The 18,250-nt window shown below is 53.3% G+C and overlaps 2 protein-coding genes across 37 annotated transcripts in view; both read right to left on the bottom strand.

Annotated features, from left to right (window-relative positions):
- The window catches only part of ACTB (actin beta), a 468,316-nt gene that overhangs the window by 89,609 nt on the left and 360,457 nt on the right, over positions 1-18,250 (bottom strand). Inside the window, exon 1 of one of the 33 annotated variants that reach the window (XM_050784083.1) lies at positions 9,967-9,985. The exons of 29 other annotated variants lie outside the window; for them this stretch is intronic. In XM_050784083.1, the coding sequence (XP_050640040.1) occupies positions 9,967-9,972 (6 nt within the window). In that variant the 5' untranslated portion in view covers positions 9,973-9,985. Of the gene's footprint in view, positions 1-1,687; positions 1,692-4,709; positions 4,714-5,060; positions 5,065-9,966; positions 9,986-18,250 lie in introns of those variants that run through there. 3 more of the 33 variants (XM_050784129.1, XM_050784088.1, XM_050784105.1) reach the window with 3 other exon arrangements.
- The window catches only part of LOC126950451 (E3 ubiquitin-protein ligase RNF216), a 162,407-nt gene continuing 155,914 nt past the window's right edge, over positions 11,758-18,250 (bottom strand). For all 4 annotated transcript variants that reach the window (XM_050783948.1, XM_050783951.1, XM_050783949.1 and 1 more), the window contains 2 exons: positions 13,822-13,891; positions 11,758-12,872 (listed from right to left, as the gene is read on the bottom strand). In XM_050783948.1, the coding sequence (XP_050639905.1) occupies positions 12,553-12,872; positions 13,822-13,891 (390 nt within the window). In that variant the 3' untranslated portion in view covers positions 11,758-12,552. The remainder of the gene's footprint in view (positions 12,873-13,821; positions 13,892-18,250) is intronic.

The raw sequence follows: 18,250 nt of genomic DNA, 5'->3' as shown, positions 1-18,250 counted from the left end.
GGTCTTGACCTCATGACCTTGTGATCCGCCCACCTCAGCCTCCCAGAGTGATGGGATTACAGGTGTGAACCACTGAGCCCAGCCAATATTGTTTTTAAATAGAGATGGGGTCAGGCTGGGCATGGTGGCTCACACCTCTAACCCCAGCACTTTGGAAGGCCGAGGCAGGAGAATCACTTGCACCCAGGAGGCAGAGGCTGCAGTGAGCCAAGATTGCACCATTGCACTCCAGCCTGGGCAACAAGAAGGAAACTGTCTAAACAAACAAACAAACAAACAAAATATATATATATAGAGAGAGAGACAGGGTCTTGTTATGTTGCCCAGGCTGGTCTTGAACTTCTGGGCTCAAGCGATCCTCCTCCTGCCTTGGCCTCCCAAAGTGGGTGGTGGGATTACAGATGTGAGCCACTGTGCCTAGCCCTTCCAGAATTATTTTATTTTATTTTATTTTTTTGAGATGGAGTCTTGCTGTGTTGCCCAGGCTGGAGTGCAGTGGCGCGATCTTGGCTCACTGCAAGCTCTGCCTCCCAGGTTCACACCATTCTCCTTCCTCAGCCTCCCAAGTAGCTGGGACTATAGGCGCCCGCCACCACGCCCGGCCAATATATATATATATTTTTACTAGAGACGGGGTTTCACTGTGTTATCCAGGATAGTCTTGATCTCCTGACCTCTTGATCCTCCCGCCTCAGCCTCCCAAAGTGCTGGGATTACAGGCATGAGCCACCGCACCCGGCCCTTTTTTTTTTTTTTCAGACTTCTAAGGAAAGCAACGCTAAGAAAATATATTTTAATAAATTATTTGGCCAGGCACGCTGGCTCACGCCTGTAATCCCAACACTTTGGGAGGCTGAGGCGGATCACTTGAGGCCAGGAGTTTGAGATCAGCCTGGCTAACATGGTGAAACCCTGTCTCTACTAAAAATACAAAAAATTAGCTGGGCACAGTGGCATGCGCCTGTAATCCCAGCTACTTGGGAGGCTGAAGCAGGAAAATCCCTTGAACCGGGGAGGCAGAGGTTTCAGTGAGCCAAGATCGAGCCACTGCACTCCAGTGTGGGTGACAGACTGAAACTGTGTCTCAAAACAGAAGTTTTGTTTGTTTTTGGACATGGGGTCTTGCTCTGTCCCCCAGGCTGCAGTACAATGGGGCAGTCTCAATCTTGGCTCACTGCAACCTCAAACTCCTCGGCTCAAGTGATCCTCCTGCCTCAGCCCCTGGAGTAACGGGGACTACAGGTGCATGTCACAACATCTGGCTAATTTTTAATTTTTTTGTGTAGACAGGGTCTCGATACGTTGCCCAGGCTGTTCTCCACCACCTTCTGGGCTCAGAGATCTTCCTACCTCAGCCTCCCAAAACGCTGGGATTACAGGTGTGAGTCACCATGCCCGACCCTGATGGATACCTTCATGTTTATTTCTCATATTTCTTCTCGAACAAACATTTCCAGAGCATCCCAGACTCTGAACTGTGGCTGGAGACTGCAGCACAGAGTCAAATGGGCTTCCCGTCTTTCCCGGAGTCAGGCACTCTGGGAAATATGCCACAAGCAGGGAATTAACCCAAGACGGTCAGTCCCTCCAATGAGGAAAAGAGGCCGAGGGACTGCGCACGCCTCAGAGCCAGATGTGACAGAACCGGTGGGTTGCGGGGGCACTGAGCGCCTGGTGCTTCCTGCTGCCCCCTCCAGCTCTGGCAGTCCTCATCCTTGTCCTCCCCATTGGAAAGGAAGAGTCATTTGTCTGTGGGATGTGCCAGTGTCCCCCGTTCTGAGGCTGGGCGGGCTGCGGAGCTCCAGACATGACCTGCTACCCACTATGGAGCCTCCTGGACTTAGTTCCAGGCTCTGCCCGATCCTCTGAGGGCGCAGCTTCAAAGCCCTGCTTGGGCCTAAGGCCATCCCAGGGCAGTGACTGAGGGTAGACTGAGATATCCCTTGGGCACCAGTCTTAGGGTGCCTGGGCTGGGGGGCTTCAGCTCAGGCCCCCCAGTGCCCGTCCTTCGGGTGAGCGGGTTTCCGCAGCACCGGCCCTTTCTGACCTTACACCCCTGTGCGTCCTCACTGGGGCTCTGGGAAGGTGAAAGTTACACTAAGAGCTGTGCCTATGGTGGCCAGGGAACCCCGCCAGCAGCACGCCTCAGAGGCCTCATCCTAGGCTCTGCTCGCTTCTTCTTTTTTCTCCCCTGCCACCTATTTTTTTTTTTTTTTTTTCAAGACAGAGTCTTGCTCTGTTGCCCAGGCTGGAGTGCAGTGGCATGATCTCGGCTCACTGCAACCACCTCCTCTTGAGTTTAAGCAATTCTCCTGCCTCAGCCTCCTGAGTAGCTGGCATTACGGGCGCCCACCACCACGCCCGGCTGATTTTTGTAGTTTTAGTAGAGATGAGGTTTCACCATGTTGGCCAGGCTGGTCTCAAACTCCTGATCTCATGCTCTGCCCGCCTTGGCCTCCCAAAGTGCTGGGATTACAGGCATGAGCCACCGTGCCTGGCCCTGCTCATTTTCTTACCACAGCTTTCCAGAAATAAAGTGAGGATGGGGGGGGAGAGAGAGAGAGAGAGAGAGGGAGAGAGAGCGTGCGCCACATTCAGAGACAGGAGGGTTCTCAGCAAGAAGAGAACTCAGCTCAGAGCTGAGAATGTCTGTCTGCCTGCTGAGACGTCCTGGGCTCAAGTATCCCCTCACCCCTACGGGGCTGTGACTGCACACATGGGTCACAGTAGAGCTTGGTGTTTGGAGCAGGCTGGGTTGGTGGCTTGTCTTCATCTCTCGCCTGGCGCTGTGCGGGCCTGTGGTTTGCTTTGGCAAGAGGTGGTTTGCTTTGGGAGAGGTGCTCGGGGCTGGCCCTTGGCAGCCCGGGCTGTGTCCATGCCTGGCCTCTTGGAAGGCCACTGCTGTGATGGAGAGAAGCCTGGGCCAGACCGCTGAGGGCTGAGAGCCCATGGGCAGGGATTGTGGTCTCGGTCAAACCCCAGTTGGCAGCTGACCGCAGCCACCCCGGGGTCCTCAGATATGGCACAGCTGCCTGGCTGAGCCTCAGCAAAGGGAAGCCTTGTGAAAAATAACAATTCAGGGATGTTGTGAGTAGTGGGCTGAGCTGTGGTTTATTTTTTTGAGACAGGGTCTTGCTCTGTCACCCAGGCTAGAGTCTACTGGTGCAATCATAACTCACTGCAGCCTTGACCTCCCAGGCTCAGGTGGTCCTTGCGTCTCAGCCTCCCGAGTAGCTGCTAGGACTACAGGTGCATACCACCATGCCCCGCTTGTTTTTTTGTTTTGGTAGAGACAGGACCTTGCTAGGTTGCCCAGGCTGATCTGTAACTCCTGGGCTCAAGTGTTCCTCCTGCTTTGGTCTCCCAAAGTGCTGGGAATACAGGCGTGAGCCACTGTGCTGGCCTTGGGGTGTGGTTTTATGCAGCCATAGATGACTGAGATGGCTGAGAATCGGGACCTAGGGGAACATACAGGGCAGGGGGATCTGACGGGGGGATAGGAGGGCAGACAGCTCCTGGAAGGCCTGGGAAAGAGATATCAGGGCTGGGCCCTGGAGAAGTGGGGCTGTGAGGAGGGGAGAAGATGGGGCCTGGCGGGGTGTGGGCACTACTCCCAGGTCAGAGGGCATCGGCGGTCTGAGAACTTGCTGGAGGAAGGGCTGCCTCCCAGTGCTCGGTGCCCTGGCTCTCCTCCTTGCTGCCAGCTGGCCGCCTCCTCCTCATGCATCTGCGTGTCCTGGAACACAGGGCACCTTCTGCCTGTCCAGAAAAGCAGGTGCTCCTTGGGGCCTGGCCTGCTCGGCCCTGTGTCCAACTGGTTCCCTGATGCTCCCTGCTGCCATTCCTAGGCCTTCGGGCTTCACTGCCTGGGGTGGCTGTGCTCAGCCCCACCCTGTGATGCCACGGCCTCCCCACCCCTGCCCCGAAGTGCCCCTGGGACCGCTTCCTTCAGCTCCCAGGACAGGGCCTGGCCATCCCTGTGGACTCTCCCTCTTCGTGGACACCCATTGGTGCCCAGTCTCCTTGGACTGTCTTCTCAGCCTCTCTCAGATGTACCCCCAACTGTCCCCTCTCACCTAGAGGCCACTTGGCAGCGTCCTCCAGGACTCCTGCCCTTGGGGAAGTCTCCGCCAAGGTCAAAGCATGACTGCGTCCCCAGGAGCTGACTTAAGATCTGGTTCTCAGGAACACCTGGAACTGGCCAGTCAGCATCCCTGGCCCTGGGGTCTGTACTTGGACAAGGGTCAGGCAGTGAGGATGAGGGGCAGGCGGGGATTCTCCTGGAAGCCTTCCCAGCCTCCTGGGCCACCCCAGTGGGTCCCCTCTGCTGACTCAGCCTGTTCCCTGCCACCTGGTGCTGGTTTCTCTGTGGCACCTACTAGGGGCCGAGTGCCCTGGGACTGCCCAGCTAAGCAGTGCCATCCAGGTCCGCACCCAGGTGCGCTCAGGGCACGTGCACAGGTGAGCAGCCCGGCACACAGGCACCTGCCAGGTGCGGGTGTGGACTAGGTGCTCCCCGGGGTCCCAGGTGGAGTTGACAGTCTCAGATGACCCTGAGAGGTTGGTCTGGTTAAAGGATTAGGCTTTTATCCCCAAGGAGTCACTGAAAACGTGGGAAGAGACAGCACAGCTCTGTGGGACGGCACAACCACCACCATCACGGCCGCTGTGCCCTCCCTGCCATCCTTGGCCAAGCACTTTTCCTGTCTCCCCCCGCCAATTCTCACAGCCCGAGGAAGAAGATGCTGCGGCGATTCCCACTTCACGGCCAACGCCAGGCCCAGGCGTGCCATGCCGCTGCCAGAGCTCTCGCCACCCCACCTCGGGTGACACCCAGCAAGATGGGGAGCATGGGGCCTGACCCAGAAGCCGGTGCTCACCCAAGTCCCTCTCCTGCGGGTTTAACTCCTGAGGAGAAGCAAAGCCAGAAGTCAGTTCTGGGCCATCTCCGCCAGACATGTGTGTGGATGAAGGGACAGGAGGCGACAAGTGGAACTGATGATCAGACTTCATCCTGACCAAGAGGCACACACAGCCAGGGACTGTAGAAGTGACCACGTCCCCCCCAGGGGTCCTGAGAACAGGACTGGTGGCCTGGCCTGCGTCAGCTTCACACCGGCCTAGATGACTGCAAAAAATTCAAAGAGAAGGCAGATGGAACCTGCTGTGAGAGGTTCTCAAAGGCAAAGAGCTAATTAAACAGCCTCTTTCAGAAGCACTTGCTCCTGTCTTGTAAATGCTCCAGAAAGGAAAAGAAAAGCAGAATGAAAACCTTCATGTCCTCTGGGCACGGTGGCTCACGCCTGTAATCCCAGCGCTTTGGGCGGCTGAGGTGGGTGGATCATGAGGTCAGGAGATCGAGACCATCCTAGCTAACACGGTGAAACCCTGTCTCTACTAAAAATACAAAATATTAGCTGGGCGTGGTGGCGGGCACCTGTAGTCCCAGCTACTCGGGAGGCTGAGGCAGGAAAACGGTGTGAACCTGAACCCAGGAGGCGGAGTTTGCAGTGAGCCGAGATTGCGCCACTGCACTCCAGCCTGGGCGGCAGAGTGAGACTCCATCTCAAAAAAAAAAAAAAAAAAAAAGGAAACCTTCATGTCTGGTTCACTGGTTTCATAAGTACTGTATATATCACAGAAAAAGGTCACACCGTGCAGAAATACATTGAGATGTGATCAGCAGTTATCTTTGGGTTACAGAGCATGTTTATTTTTGCTTTATATTTTTGTTTTCAAGATTTTCCTACTTTGCACATAAATTTTCTATTTTTTGTACACTTTTGATTGGCAAACATATTTTGTTTTTAGAGGGAGTCTCGCTCTGTCGCCCAGGCTGGAGTGCAATGGCGTGATCTCAGCTCACTGCAACCTCCGCCTCTTGGGTTCAAGTGATTCTCCCGCCTCAGCCTCCCAAGTAGCTGGGATTACAGGCACCCGCTACCATGCCCGGGTAATTTTTATATTTTTGTAGAGACGGGGTTTATACCATGTTGGCCAGGCTGGTCTCAAACTCCTGGCCTCAGGCGATCTGCCCGCCTCGGCCTCCCAAACTGCTGGGATTACAGGCATGAGCCACTGCGACCGGCTGGCAAATGTATTTTTAAAGACACTTTTACTTTTTTTTTCTTTTCGAGACAGAGTCTCACTCTGTCACCCAGGTTGGAATGCAGTGGCATGATCTTGGCTCACTGCAACCTCCACCTACTGGGTTCAAGCAGTTCCCTGCCTCAGCCTCCTGAGTAGCTGGGATTACAGGCACCTGCCACCATGCCCAGCTAAATTTTGTATTTTTAGTAGAGACAGGGTTTCACCATCTTGGCCAGGATGGTCTTGAACTCCCGACCTCGTGATCCACCCGCCTTGACCTCCAAAGTACTGGGATTGCAGGCATGAGCCACCACGCCCAGCCGAAAAAGATACTTTTTAAGGATGGAGAAATAAAGGAGGCTGGGTCCGGTGGCTTACACCTGTAATCCAAGCACTTTTGGGAGGTTGGGGTGGACCAATTGCTTGAGCCCAAGAGTTCAAGACCAGCCTGGGTAAATGGTGAGAACCCCCTTTATTTGTTTTTTATTTTTTGAGACGGAGTCTTGCTTAGCTGCCCAGGCTGGAGTGCAGTGGTGCGATCTCAGCTCACTGCAACAACTGTCTCCTGGGTTCAAGTGATTCTCCTGCCTCAGCCTCCTGAGTAGCTGGGATTACAGGTACCTGCCATCATGCTCAGATAATTTTTGTATTTTAGTAGAGATGGGGTTTCACCATGTTGGCCAGGCTGGTCTTGAAATCCTGACCTCAGGTGATCCACCCACCTCGGCCTCCCAAAGTGCTAGGATTACAGGAGTGAGCCACCTTGCCCGGCCATTGAGACCCCTTTACAAAAAATACAAAAATTAGCTGGGCATGGTGGCCCATGCCTATAGTCCCAACTACTTGGGAGGCTGAGGTGTGATTGCTTGAGCCTGGGAGGTTGAGGCTGCAGTGAGCCATGACTGTACTCTGCACTATAGCCTGGGAATGCAGTCTTAGATATTTTTCTAAGACAGAGTGAGATCTCGTCTCAGAAAGACAGAAAAAAGTAGGCCAGGTGCGGTGGCTTACGCCTATAATCCCAGCACTTTGAGAGGTCGAGGTGGGGGTGGATCACTTCAAGTCAGGGGTTCAAGACCAGCCTGGCCAACGAGGTGAAATCCTGTCTCTACTAAAAATATAAAAACTGGCCGGGTGCAGTGGCTCACGCCTGTAATCCCAGCACTTTGGGAGGCCAAGGCGGGCAGATCACAAGGTCAGGAGTTTGAGACCAGCTTGGCCAACATGGTGAAACCCCGTCTCTACTAAAGATACAAAAAATTAGCCAGGTGTGGTGGTACATGCCGGTAAACCCCGCTACTCGGGAGACTGAGGCAGGAGGATCGCCTGAACCTGGGAGGCGGAGGTTGCAGTGAACCAAGATTGTGCCACTGCACTCCAACCTGGGCAACAGAACAAGACTCTGTCTCAAAAAAAAAATAAAATAAAATCATGGAAGACATAAAAAGAACAAATTGGATGCAGACAGAGCTATAGACCTGGAGGCCAGTCCATGACCGTTAAGGGAGAAAAGCAAGAAAAGCAAGGTACTAACTTCTTTAAAACCAAAGGCCCCCAAGTCCTGATCAGGCGTGTTGCAATGTGCTGGCCAGCGCCTGGGGAAGGTGGGACGAATACCACCACCCTGGTCACTTTGGATGGAAAAAGGATAGCAGCAGAACGGATACATAGCTTTTATTTATTTACTGAAATTGCAGAAAATTTTGTTGTTGCAAATATAGAGGAGGAACAGGAACAATGACTGCATGCCATGAACAAATTAAAAATAAACATGAATTGGGTCCGGTGTGGTGGCTCACGCCTGTAATCCTAGCACTTTGGGAGGCCAAGGTGGTCCGATCACCTGAGGTCAGGAGTTCGAGACCAGCCTTGCCAACATGGTGAAACCCCGTGTCTATTAAAAATACAAAAAAATTAGCCTGGAGTGGTGGCAGATGCCTGTAATCCCAGCTACTCAGGAGGCTGAGGCAGGAGAATCACCTGGTAGGCAGAGGTTGCAGTAAGCCGAGATCATACCACTCCATTCCAGCCTGGGTGACAGAGCGAGACTCCGTTTCAGAAAAAACCAAAAACGCATTGTTTAGAAGCTGGAAATGTGGGTAACTTTTCGGGGGATGTAACTTTTCTCTTGAAGCTTTTAGTATACTTTTTCTCAGACATGCGAAAAACAGGTGATTGTTCTATAGAAAGTTGCATATGGCAGGAGACCCCATGTTTTATTAAAGCGAGCTGTGGTCCATCTGCATTTGGAGGTCACAGCTTCCCCTGTGCCCAGGGCCCCCTTCAGATCTAGGGTCCAGATTCCTGCCTGGCCTGGTACATGGCAGGAAGGACTCTGGAGGGGAAGAGGCTGTGCCAACAGCAAGGGTAGCAGGGCCCTGGCACTGCAGCATGTCACCAGTCAGGGAAGGGGCTCAAATGCCATGGCCTCTCAGCCCAGGCACCTCCTGTTCTTGGAACCTTGTCCCTTCCTCAGCTGGGTGAGGCTTCTCCTGGTTTACCTGACCTTTAGGTGGGCAGAGACTGGGAAAGGGGCCTGCAAAAGAAACTGACTGCCCTTTTCTTGAAGGGGATTCTGTGCCAAAAACAAATAGACCCTTTGTGCCCAATCTGGGCCTTGGTAGCCGCCCTAGCGGGATTTGCCTAGCAGATCACCTGATCTTCCTCCCTCGCAGGGGAGTGGTGGGGGATTCTACTACTGGGCCTTTCAGGCCTGAATCTGCCAGGACCCAGTCATGAAGGTGAGGATGCTGGTTTAGATCGAATCACTTGGACGAATCTGTCAGCTGCCCCTGTAACTTGCCGGATGGCGGTGTGGAGAGATGAAGCCAGAGGGAGCAGAGCGCACAAACATTTATTTACAAAAAGTCCCAGTTTCATATGATACAGGCTTTTTACACACAGTAGTTGAAACGGAATTATTTTATCTATTTTTACTACCAGAAGGTAAAGAAAAAGTTTAATCGTTTTTTCTATTTTTATACAAAGTGACAGATCATGCATTTTTTTTCAGTTTTTAAATATTTTGCTAAGTGCAAATACTAGATTCCTCTCTCCAGTTTTAAGGCAAGTAAGAGGGGGCTGTGGCTGGGGAGCCTTGTGCCCTGGGGCAAGCCCTGCAGGGGAAGAGAGGAGGTGCCAGCTGCCTCAGGGTTGCCTGTGGTCTGACCTGCTCTCTGGGCACCGGCACGACCTCCTGCTGGCTGCTCAGAAGACACCCAGTGCTTTTCTCCCGTCCCTGGTCCAGGCAGGAGCCTGAGGTCCAGGCCCTGCCTCTGGACAGAGGGGCCTGGAGAGCCAAGGTGGGTGCTCACAGCAGCCCTGCGGTCCCCTGTGCCTGGCTCAGGGAGGATCCTCAGGAATCAGGGACCCTCCAAGGAAAAAGGCAGCAGCTCCTTCCCCACCAGCCCAGTGTGGCCAGAAACAGCTGGAACTCCTCTCAAATGACCCACGCTTGGGGTTTGGCCTTAGGAGAAACATCACTCTGGGCTCCCCCTCCCCTGCCAGGGTTGAGGCCAGCACCTGTCTAGGGCTGTTTCCGCAGCTGCTGCCTGCTCCCTTTGTCCTGCCTGGGCCCCTTGCTGGAGCCACGTGCCTAGGGTGCAGGGCAGAGGGAGCTGAGACTCCCTGGGCCTGAGGTCACCTCCTCTTCAGCTGGCATGTCTGCAGCTGCGCTCTGCTCCCAGAGATCCTCCCTGGGAAAGCACAGGGAGCATATTTAAGGTACTAAAGACAATCCTGTTGCTGCCGCGTGGAGCCTGCCTTTCCAAGGCACTGTCATTCAGGCTGGTAGCAAAGTTCAGGCAGCCCAACAGGTAGGGGCGCAAGGACATAGCAGCAGGCTGCCCCCAAGCCCAGCCCCCCAACGCACCCTTACCCCATGCCCAGGTGACCACCTGTCTTCAAAGCCTCCATCCTGGGCAAAGGCAGAAAGAATGGGTATCTTAGAATTTTTTTTTTTGGGCCAGGCGCGGTGGCTCACGCCTGTAATCCCAGCACTTTGGGAGGCTGAGGCGGGCGGATCACAAGGTCAGGAGATCCAGACCATGGTGAAACCCCGTCTCTACTAAAAATACAAAAAATTAGCCGGGCGCGGTGGTGGGCGCCTGTAGTCCCAGCTACTCAGGAGGCTGAGGCAGGAGAATGGCATGAACCCGGGAGGCGGAGCTTGCAGTGAGCCGAGATCGCGCCACTGCACTCCAGCCTGGGCGACAGAGCGAGACTCCGTCTCAAAAAAAAAAAAAAAAAAAAAAAAAAAAAAAAAAAAAAAAGAATTTATTTTTTTTTTTTTTGAGACAGTTTTGCTCTTGTTGCTCAGGCTGGAGTGCAATGGCGCAATCTTGGCTCACTGCAACCTCTGCCTCCCAGGTTTGATTCTCCTGCCTCAGCCTCCTGAGTAGCTGGGATTACAGGCATGCACCACCTCATCCAGCTAATTTTGTATTTTTAGTAGAGACGGGGTCTCAAACTCCCGACCTCTGGTGATCCGCCCACCTTGGCCTCCCAAAGTGCTGGGATTACAGGCGGGAGCCACCGCACTGGGCCATCTTAGATCTTTTTTTTTTTTTTTGAGACGGAGTCTCGCTCTGTCGCCCAGGCTGGAGTGCAGTGGCCAGATCTCAGCTCACTGCAAGCTCCGCCTCTCGGGTTCCCGCCATTCTCCTGCCTCAGCCTCCCGAGTAGCGGGACCACAGGCGCCGCCACCTCGCCCGGCTAATTTTTTGTGTTTTTAGTAGAGACGGGGTTTCGCCGTGTTAGCCAGGATGGTCTCGATCTCCTGACCTTGTGATCCGCCCGTCTCGGCCTCCCAAAGTGCTGGGATTACAGGCTTGAGCCACGGCGCCCGGCCCATCTTAGATCTTTTTAAACCCACTTTAGTCCGTGAAATACATCTGAGAAGCCAATGGCAGCAAATGATGGTGCCCGCCTGCCCTAGGCACCTTGGGTGGGCCAGGCCCTGATGTAGGAGGTGGCAGGCCACTCCGGAGGCTGACACAGCCCCACCCCAATGGTTGTCGGGCTCAACTGTGTCTGAGGTCTGTGAACTCCAAACCTCTTGGAACCTCATGGTAACATGACAACGCAGGCCACGGGGAGGAGAAAGTGATGGCCTGTAGCCAGGAAGGTTTCAGGCCTCTCATCTGCCAATGGGCCAGAGTGATGCCTTGGGCATGGCTAGAAACCTGGGGCGGGACAGGAGGCGAGGAGGGCGAGTGGGGACATGGCAGGGCTGAGCTGATGCTCAGCTGACCCCATGAGAAGGGAAGTGGCCCTCACATGGGAGGTACTAGACAGCACCCTCTACGTGCCTTCACCAACCACTGAGAACACCCAGGGGAACACACGGGGCAGGGGCAGCACCCAGGGTCACCTGTCTCCCTCAGGAGGCCCACTCCTCCCCCAAAAAGCCAGAGAGGAAAAGCTGCTTATCACCCAGGGTAGCAGAAATGTCTCCCTTAGCAGTTGGGCTGCCTGGCAGGGCCACCAGGCCTCTATCTTAGCTACCTCAAAAGGCTCTTTCGATGGGCCAGCTTCAGAACCATCCAGTGCGCTGCAGCGGCCTGGCCTGGGAAAGGATTTCTCAGTCTGACTTTCCAGAGACTGAGAGTGAGACAGACCGCAACAGAGCAAAACCCCTGCTGCGAGAAGGGTCTGCTGCTGCCTCATCATGGGTTCTAGATGGGGGGACAGCATCTTGGCCCTCACGGTGGTGGCAGTGCCTCTGTGGGCCATGGTCCCGGCCCCCCACCCTGAGCAATGCTTCCCGGGCCTGCAGGTGCAGCCCCTTCTGCCCAACTGTGGGCCCCTCCAGGGAAATGCTCTCGGCAGCCTTGCTCCCCAGGGGTCCACTCCGAGGAGGCCCAGGTGTGAGTAGCAAGGGCCTGGCCTACGGCCTATGCCATGGACAAGGCAGAAGGGCTGCCACTGGTGGCCTGGGGGGATGGGAGGGGAGGAGCAGTTCACATCGCAGCTCTCTCTGAACTCCACCATTTGGGACTTCATTTTTATTATGATCTGTCTGTGCTATGTAAGGAAGGCTCATGTGGTTTTAATTCTGAGAGGTTTTTCCCTGGTGTTTGCTAGGAGTAAAAATGAATGCAGGCAAAATATTTCCTCTTGGTCTCTTTCTGTAGGGACTGGAGTGACACAGCAGCCAGGGCCACCATGCTGCCTGCTAGGATGGCAGAACTCTTCAGGAAGGGCTTCAAGGCCCTTTTAACTCTGCCCAGTGGGAGCCAGACCAATCCCATGCAGGCCCCCAGAGGGCCACCAGCTGTGACCACTCTTCTGGGAGCAGTGGCCCTTCTGGGAAAGGGGTGGGAAGAAAACCAGCCTACCCTTCAACCTGATCTAAGATGCAATGGCATAGCCACCAGCCTTGGGGGAGGGGTGGGGGAGGGTTCTCTATACACACTCCCACCCCAAACGGGCTCTGTGCTGCTCAATGGGGGTTCGGGGCCATCAGAAGCGATGCCGCGGCTGGGGGCCAAAGTGCATGGGCAGGTTGTGCTCTAGGGGCATGTGGACGGGACCGAAGTCATAGTTGACCCGCACGTTGGGCAGAGGGGGCACGTATGGGGCTGGGATAGGCCCCATGTTGAGAGGGAAGTTGTTGAACACAGGTCGCACGGGAGGCAGGGGGAAGGGTGGGTGCACAAAGGCGTAGGGCGGCATCTGTGGCTGTGGCAGGTTCTGCGGAACGGGCCTCGGGAGGGCCTCCACCCTCTGCACCTTCTCCACAGGCTTCTCCAGCGGCGGTCCAATGCGTTTGAAGGTGTTCTCTGAAAGGGATATGGGGATTAGTGGAGAAAAACATTAAACCAACCTCAATGGAATCTAGCCTGGGACCAGGGCAGCAACCTCTGGACACAGGAGTGGCTCCACACGTTGATCAAAGCACAAAACGTGGACACCCCTCAAATGCCACTACAAGAAACCAAGGACAAATCTGCACTTCCCCTGGTGTCTTGCTCTACAGTGGCACCTTGGAAGGTGGCATGTCCATCCACCCAGGTCAGCAAAGCATCCTTCAGAGCCAGGGCCTTGATGGGCCACCTCAGTGACTCAAGTTACATTTTCATTTTTTTTCTTTTTTTTCTAAATAGATGGGGTTTTGCCATGTTGCCCAGGCTGGTCTCAAACTCCTGGGCTCAAGTGATCCACCTGCCTCACCCTCCCGGAGTGCTGGGATTGCAGTTGTGAGCCACTGCACTTAGCCCTTTTTTTTTTTTTTTTTTTTTAAAGGAAAAACAGATGGGGTCTTGCTATTTTGCCCAGGCTAGCCCCAAACACCTAGGCTCAAGTGATCCTCCCATCTCTGCCTCCTGAGGAGCTGGGATCGCAGACGTGTGCCAACACATCTGGCTTCACTGCTTTTTAGCCTCGGAAGCATCAGCTGGGCCTACTTTTTCTTTAGCCAGGTGTGGCTTGTTTGATTCCAGAGTGCAAACCCATCCCTTGGGACTTCCTCACCATCAAGGAGATGCCAAAACTATACTGAAGGCTTTGAGGGCCTTTCCATAGGCCTGAGATGTGGCTGTGCGGGTGGAGTCAGGTCTATTGCCACCTGAGGGACAGCACCCCCTCCTCTCCCGTGCTGGGTTGAGTGCCAGGACACCCAGAGAGGCCAGCAGGAGCCCACATGGCCTGTGGTCCTCTGCTCCCTCGGCAGTGCTGTGCTGCAGGGCGGGGCTGCTGCTCTGTCCTGGGGGCCTGGGGAGGGGCACTTGCCTCCATTCTTTCTTTTCTGTTCCTCTTCAGCCTCCTTCTGAATTTCCTCAATAAGCTTCTCATCATCTTCCTAAAATGCAAGCAATGACAAGGATGAGCCTGCAGCTTCAGGCAGTGCTGAGACCCCATGTGACAGAGGGGAGGCCGCCTGTTCCTGGTGGCCATGAACAAGCTCGAAGCCTGCTGCTGGCCACTAAAGCCTGGGCTGCACACCGTTCCTTCCCATTTCTCTGAGCGCCTCTTTCCTTCATCAGCCTGATGGCGTTCCACGAGGAGGCCATCCACAAGGCTGGGCAGAGGGGTCTGAGCATGGCAGGCAGCTGCCTGGTGAGGTGGGGGAGGGTGGAGGGCCTCAATGCACTGAACAACTGCGTGCAAGTGGTGGATATGAGAAGGGTTTGGAGATGGCTGGGTCTGAGTGGGCAGAGCCTGAGAAGTTTCAGATCCCAAGTCCACAAGCGCTGGGCATGACAGCCTGTCTGCAGAGCCTGGAGAAGTCTTGCAGATATCCTCAATTGAGATGGACAAATGTCCAGTCTGGCCCTGCCTAGCCCCAAGGCTGGCCTGGGTTCCTGGGCCAGGCCTCGGGGAGGATGGTCCCCCTCTGATCTTCCTGTCTCTTCTCCCAAATCCCATGCTTGGTAGGCCCGAAATGACAAACACAATTCACACTTGGGTTATACAAGACAGGAACGGAGAGGCACTGTGAGTGCAGGCAGACATGGGAGCTGTGCTGGGAAACTGAGGGGCCACCCTGGGCAAGCCCCAGAGGTTAGGTTTTTGCCATATGCAGCTCCCACACCTTCACCTGCCAGCAGACACCGTGGTGGGAGGACCGGTCTGTTGCTCCAGGACAGACCACCCGTGATGCCTGCTTCATGAGTGCTGCTGACCTTAACCCCTCTCCTCAGTGACCCACAAAGCAGCCTTTCAGTTTGTGGGACTGAAAAAAGACTAAGTGGATTGAAAAAACCCACCAAGTGGGTGCCCATCTTTCCTGGCTGGCTGCAGGGCCGAGGGTCTAAGGTGTGGCCCTGAGAGGGCTGAGGCTCACAAGAAGCAGAGTGGGAACACCGTGGCAAACCCCAAACACACCAACTGCCGGCTCAGCACGCAGGAAAGAGAGGGCTGACTATAGGAGGGGCTCTGTTCCCTGGGGTCCTCCAGGAGATGATAGCAGCCGAGCTGGGCAGAAGGAGGGAGAAGGAAGGAGAGGGATGGTGGTCCCTGATATTGTGAAGGGATTAGCAAGTCCCCAAAACGCAAGCAGTCTAATGAAAGCACATTTATTTTCCTAGACACGGCTTCAGAGCCTAACCATATGGCCAATTTCTTTGCTTTGGGATGAAATATTAATAATGACCATTCTGGATTTTTTCATGCCGATCTGATGACACCCAGAGCAGCAACTGGAAGGAACACAATCCGTGGCCTGCAGGAAGATGGCAGTTCCATGAGGGCTAAGCAACGGACAGTTTGCAGGTTTACTTACTAGGTTATTAATGTCACAGCCGAGACAGAAATCAGTGATTTCCCCACACACAATTGTTTGTGGACCTGAAGGATTCTGAAGTTAGCAATTTCCTTCACTAAAGGTGCACTGAATGCCTACTCTGTGCTAGACACTGATCTAAGTTTACTGGTTAAACTTCAGATCAACAATGAAACAAAGATAGATAGAATGAGTAAGTAATTAGATAACACATTCCCTTGGTTTGGTGGATGAAAGATTCTTAGAATAGAGTCCCCGGAGACTGGCTCTGTCTGCAATGTGGATGACACTATTCAATTCTCCTACATTCTCTAGGCCTCAGATGCCAAGTGATGGGTTGGACTAAAAGGTCTCACAAGCTTCTTTCCAACTGTGACACTTGGACATAAAGATACTCAAGTATGTTTTCAGCAGCAGCAGCCTCCTTGCTGCTGCCTGGCCAGGTGTTCTGAGCAAGGTGTGAAGAGAGGAGAGGTAACAAAAGTCAAGTTCCCATCATGCATATCAACAGTTGCGAAGTGTCCAAGCACACCATAGAATCGTCTAGAAGGAATCCTGAGGAAGCTGTCTCTCTCCGGGGTTAACATGTAAGAATTCTCTATCAAAACCCCAAGACGAGGTCATCTAGCCTCTTTGTGAACACTTCACAAGGGGGAACTTACTACCCTCAACATAATCACTAAGCGAGTCAACATGAAGGGCTTCCGTAACTCAAGAGGGTTGGGTGGGCAGTTTGAAGGCCTCCATGTGAATATCAAGATAGATTCTATCAACTCTCTAGACTGGGAGCTGGCAAGCCTCTTCATTTTGGAGCCAGTGGCAGGCCTAGGAAAAAAGATTAAAAAAAAAAAAAAAAAAAGAAACAAAAAAACCCCAACAAATTAAGGGAAGTGATCCAGAAAACTGGTGGGATCACTTGAGCCCAGGAATTTGAGACTAGCCCGGGCAATAAAGTGAGATCCCATCTCTACAAAAAATACAAAAATTAGCCAGGCATGGTGGTACGAGCCTGTAGTCCCAGCTACTCGGGAGTGATCGTGCCACTGCACTCCACACTCCACCCTGGGTGACAGAGTGAAACCCGTGTCAAAAAAAAAGAAAGAAAAAAGAAAGAAAATTGCGCAGCAGGAGAGCCGTGGGCCTACACCTCTTAGCTAAGTGAGGTCGGCAGGTTCCTGAATATACCTGCGTCTAGGCAGCTCATCTGTAAATGGGCTGCTTTGTCAAGGACTGAATGAGCTCAAGTATGTAAAGGATGTAGCCCAAAGTAAACGGTCATGATTAGGACACAGGAAAACTGAAAAATGACAGGTAGAGAGTTTTAAAAGTTGAGAAGTTTCATAAAGAAGTGGTGCACACTGGGAGACACCCACACTGTTTCTTTCAGGGGTCCTGACTCTGGTCTGTTATTAATCACAACCAACAGGACTGCACAACCACCACTCCGCCTCACCCCAACCTCTGCTGCATCTCCTCGATGCAGTTACACCATCAGTCCCCCAGGGACACTTACGGCCTTCCATGGCACAAGGAGGTACCTTAGGAATCATCCATTCCAACCTCTGTAGCACAGAAACTGAGGTCCCTGAGAAAGTACCTTGTTCAGTGTTATGGCTAGTTGGGGGTGAACTGGGACAAATGCACACACCGGGCCACTCAATGGTCCTTCTGGAGGAAATCCACAGAAAAGATATCCTGAAGGTGTCCCTGCCCCATACAGGGCACCCACACCAGTCAGGACTGTGCTAGACGCTGCAGACACAGTGAGGAGTGTGGCAGCCCCCTTGTCAGGGCCTCACGTCTCTGCTATGAGCACTGTTCTAGCCAGCACCCCTCTCCGGAATTCCATGTGGATAGAAGTGGCAATTTCACAGCATTAAAGACTAGACACTCGGTGGCTCACGCCTGTAATCCCAGCACTTTGGGAGGCTAAGGCAGGCGGATCACGAAGTCAGGAGATCGAGATCATCCTGGCTAACACAGTGAAACCCCATCTCTACTAAAAATACAAAAAATCAGTGGAGAGTGGTGGCATGCGCCTGTAGTCCCAGCTACTTGGGAGGCTGTGGCAGGAGAATCGCTTGAACCTGGGAGGCAGAGGTTGCAGTGAGCCGAGACCACGCCACTGCACTCCGGCCTGGGTGACAGAGGGAGACTCCGCCTTAAAAAAAACAAAAACAAACAAAAAAAAACTAACCACTAACCCTCTTTTTTTCCTCAGACTCTCCCCTGATACAACAGGATGGACAAGAGAGGCTCTCTTTTGGGTAGAAGAGCTCTGGCCCCCTGTGGCACTGCTGAGGCTGAGAGCATGTAGGCCACTGCCTGATTTTTATCACTAAGCTTCCGTGATAAATCCCAGTGCTCCTGAATAAATCCTATTTCAGAACTCCCTCCTGAGGCACCTGCATAGGAGCACAAGCCCAGGTTTCTGATACAGACTGGCCGGGTCTGGAGGACAGTGCAGATAGAATCTTCCCAGCCTGCCATTCAGAATTCTTCTTGGAGAGGAAGAGGGAGCCTTAGAGTCCCAAGGAAATAAACGCTGCATCCTCACCCTCCGAAGACAGCCACCCCGGAGCTTTTCTTCCGATCCCTCCCTCTATTCTGATCACTCTCCTGATTGACAAGTGGAATCAAGACCCTTTGTCCTTGAGTCCCGTCTTGGGAGTCAAGCCCTTAAGAGTCTAAAGACAATCTGGGGTTTGTATTTCACCCAAAATGGTGGCACTCAGCTACGATGATCTGCAATTTTACCATAAATCATGAGCAACTGTCAGTTATACCTAGATATGGCTTGTTTCAGATTTCAACTGTCTCCAATTGGCTAGAGCCACAGGACACTGTGCTTAGTAACTTTAATGAAACAAAATTTTTTCTTTTTTAAAAAGAAAAAAGTTACACTTTTAGCTAATATGTTAGACTCTAAGGGAAAGA

Source organism: Macaca thibetana, chromosome 3 (genome assembly GCF_024542745.1).
Source record: "Macaca thibetana thibetana isolate TM-01 chromosome 3, ASM2454274v1, whole genome shotgun sequence".
Classification (NCBI taxonomy): domain Eukaryota; kingdom Metazoa; phylum Chordata; class Mammalia; order Primates; family Cercopithecidae; genus Macaca; species Macaca thibetana.
Note: the sequence above shows the minus strand (reverse complement) of the source record. Positions and strands in the feature narration are given on the sequence as shown.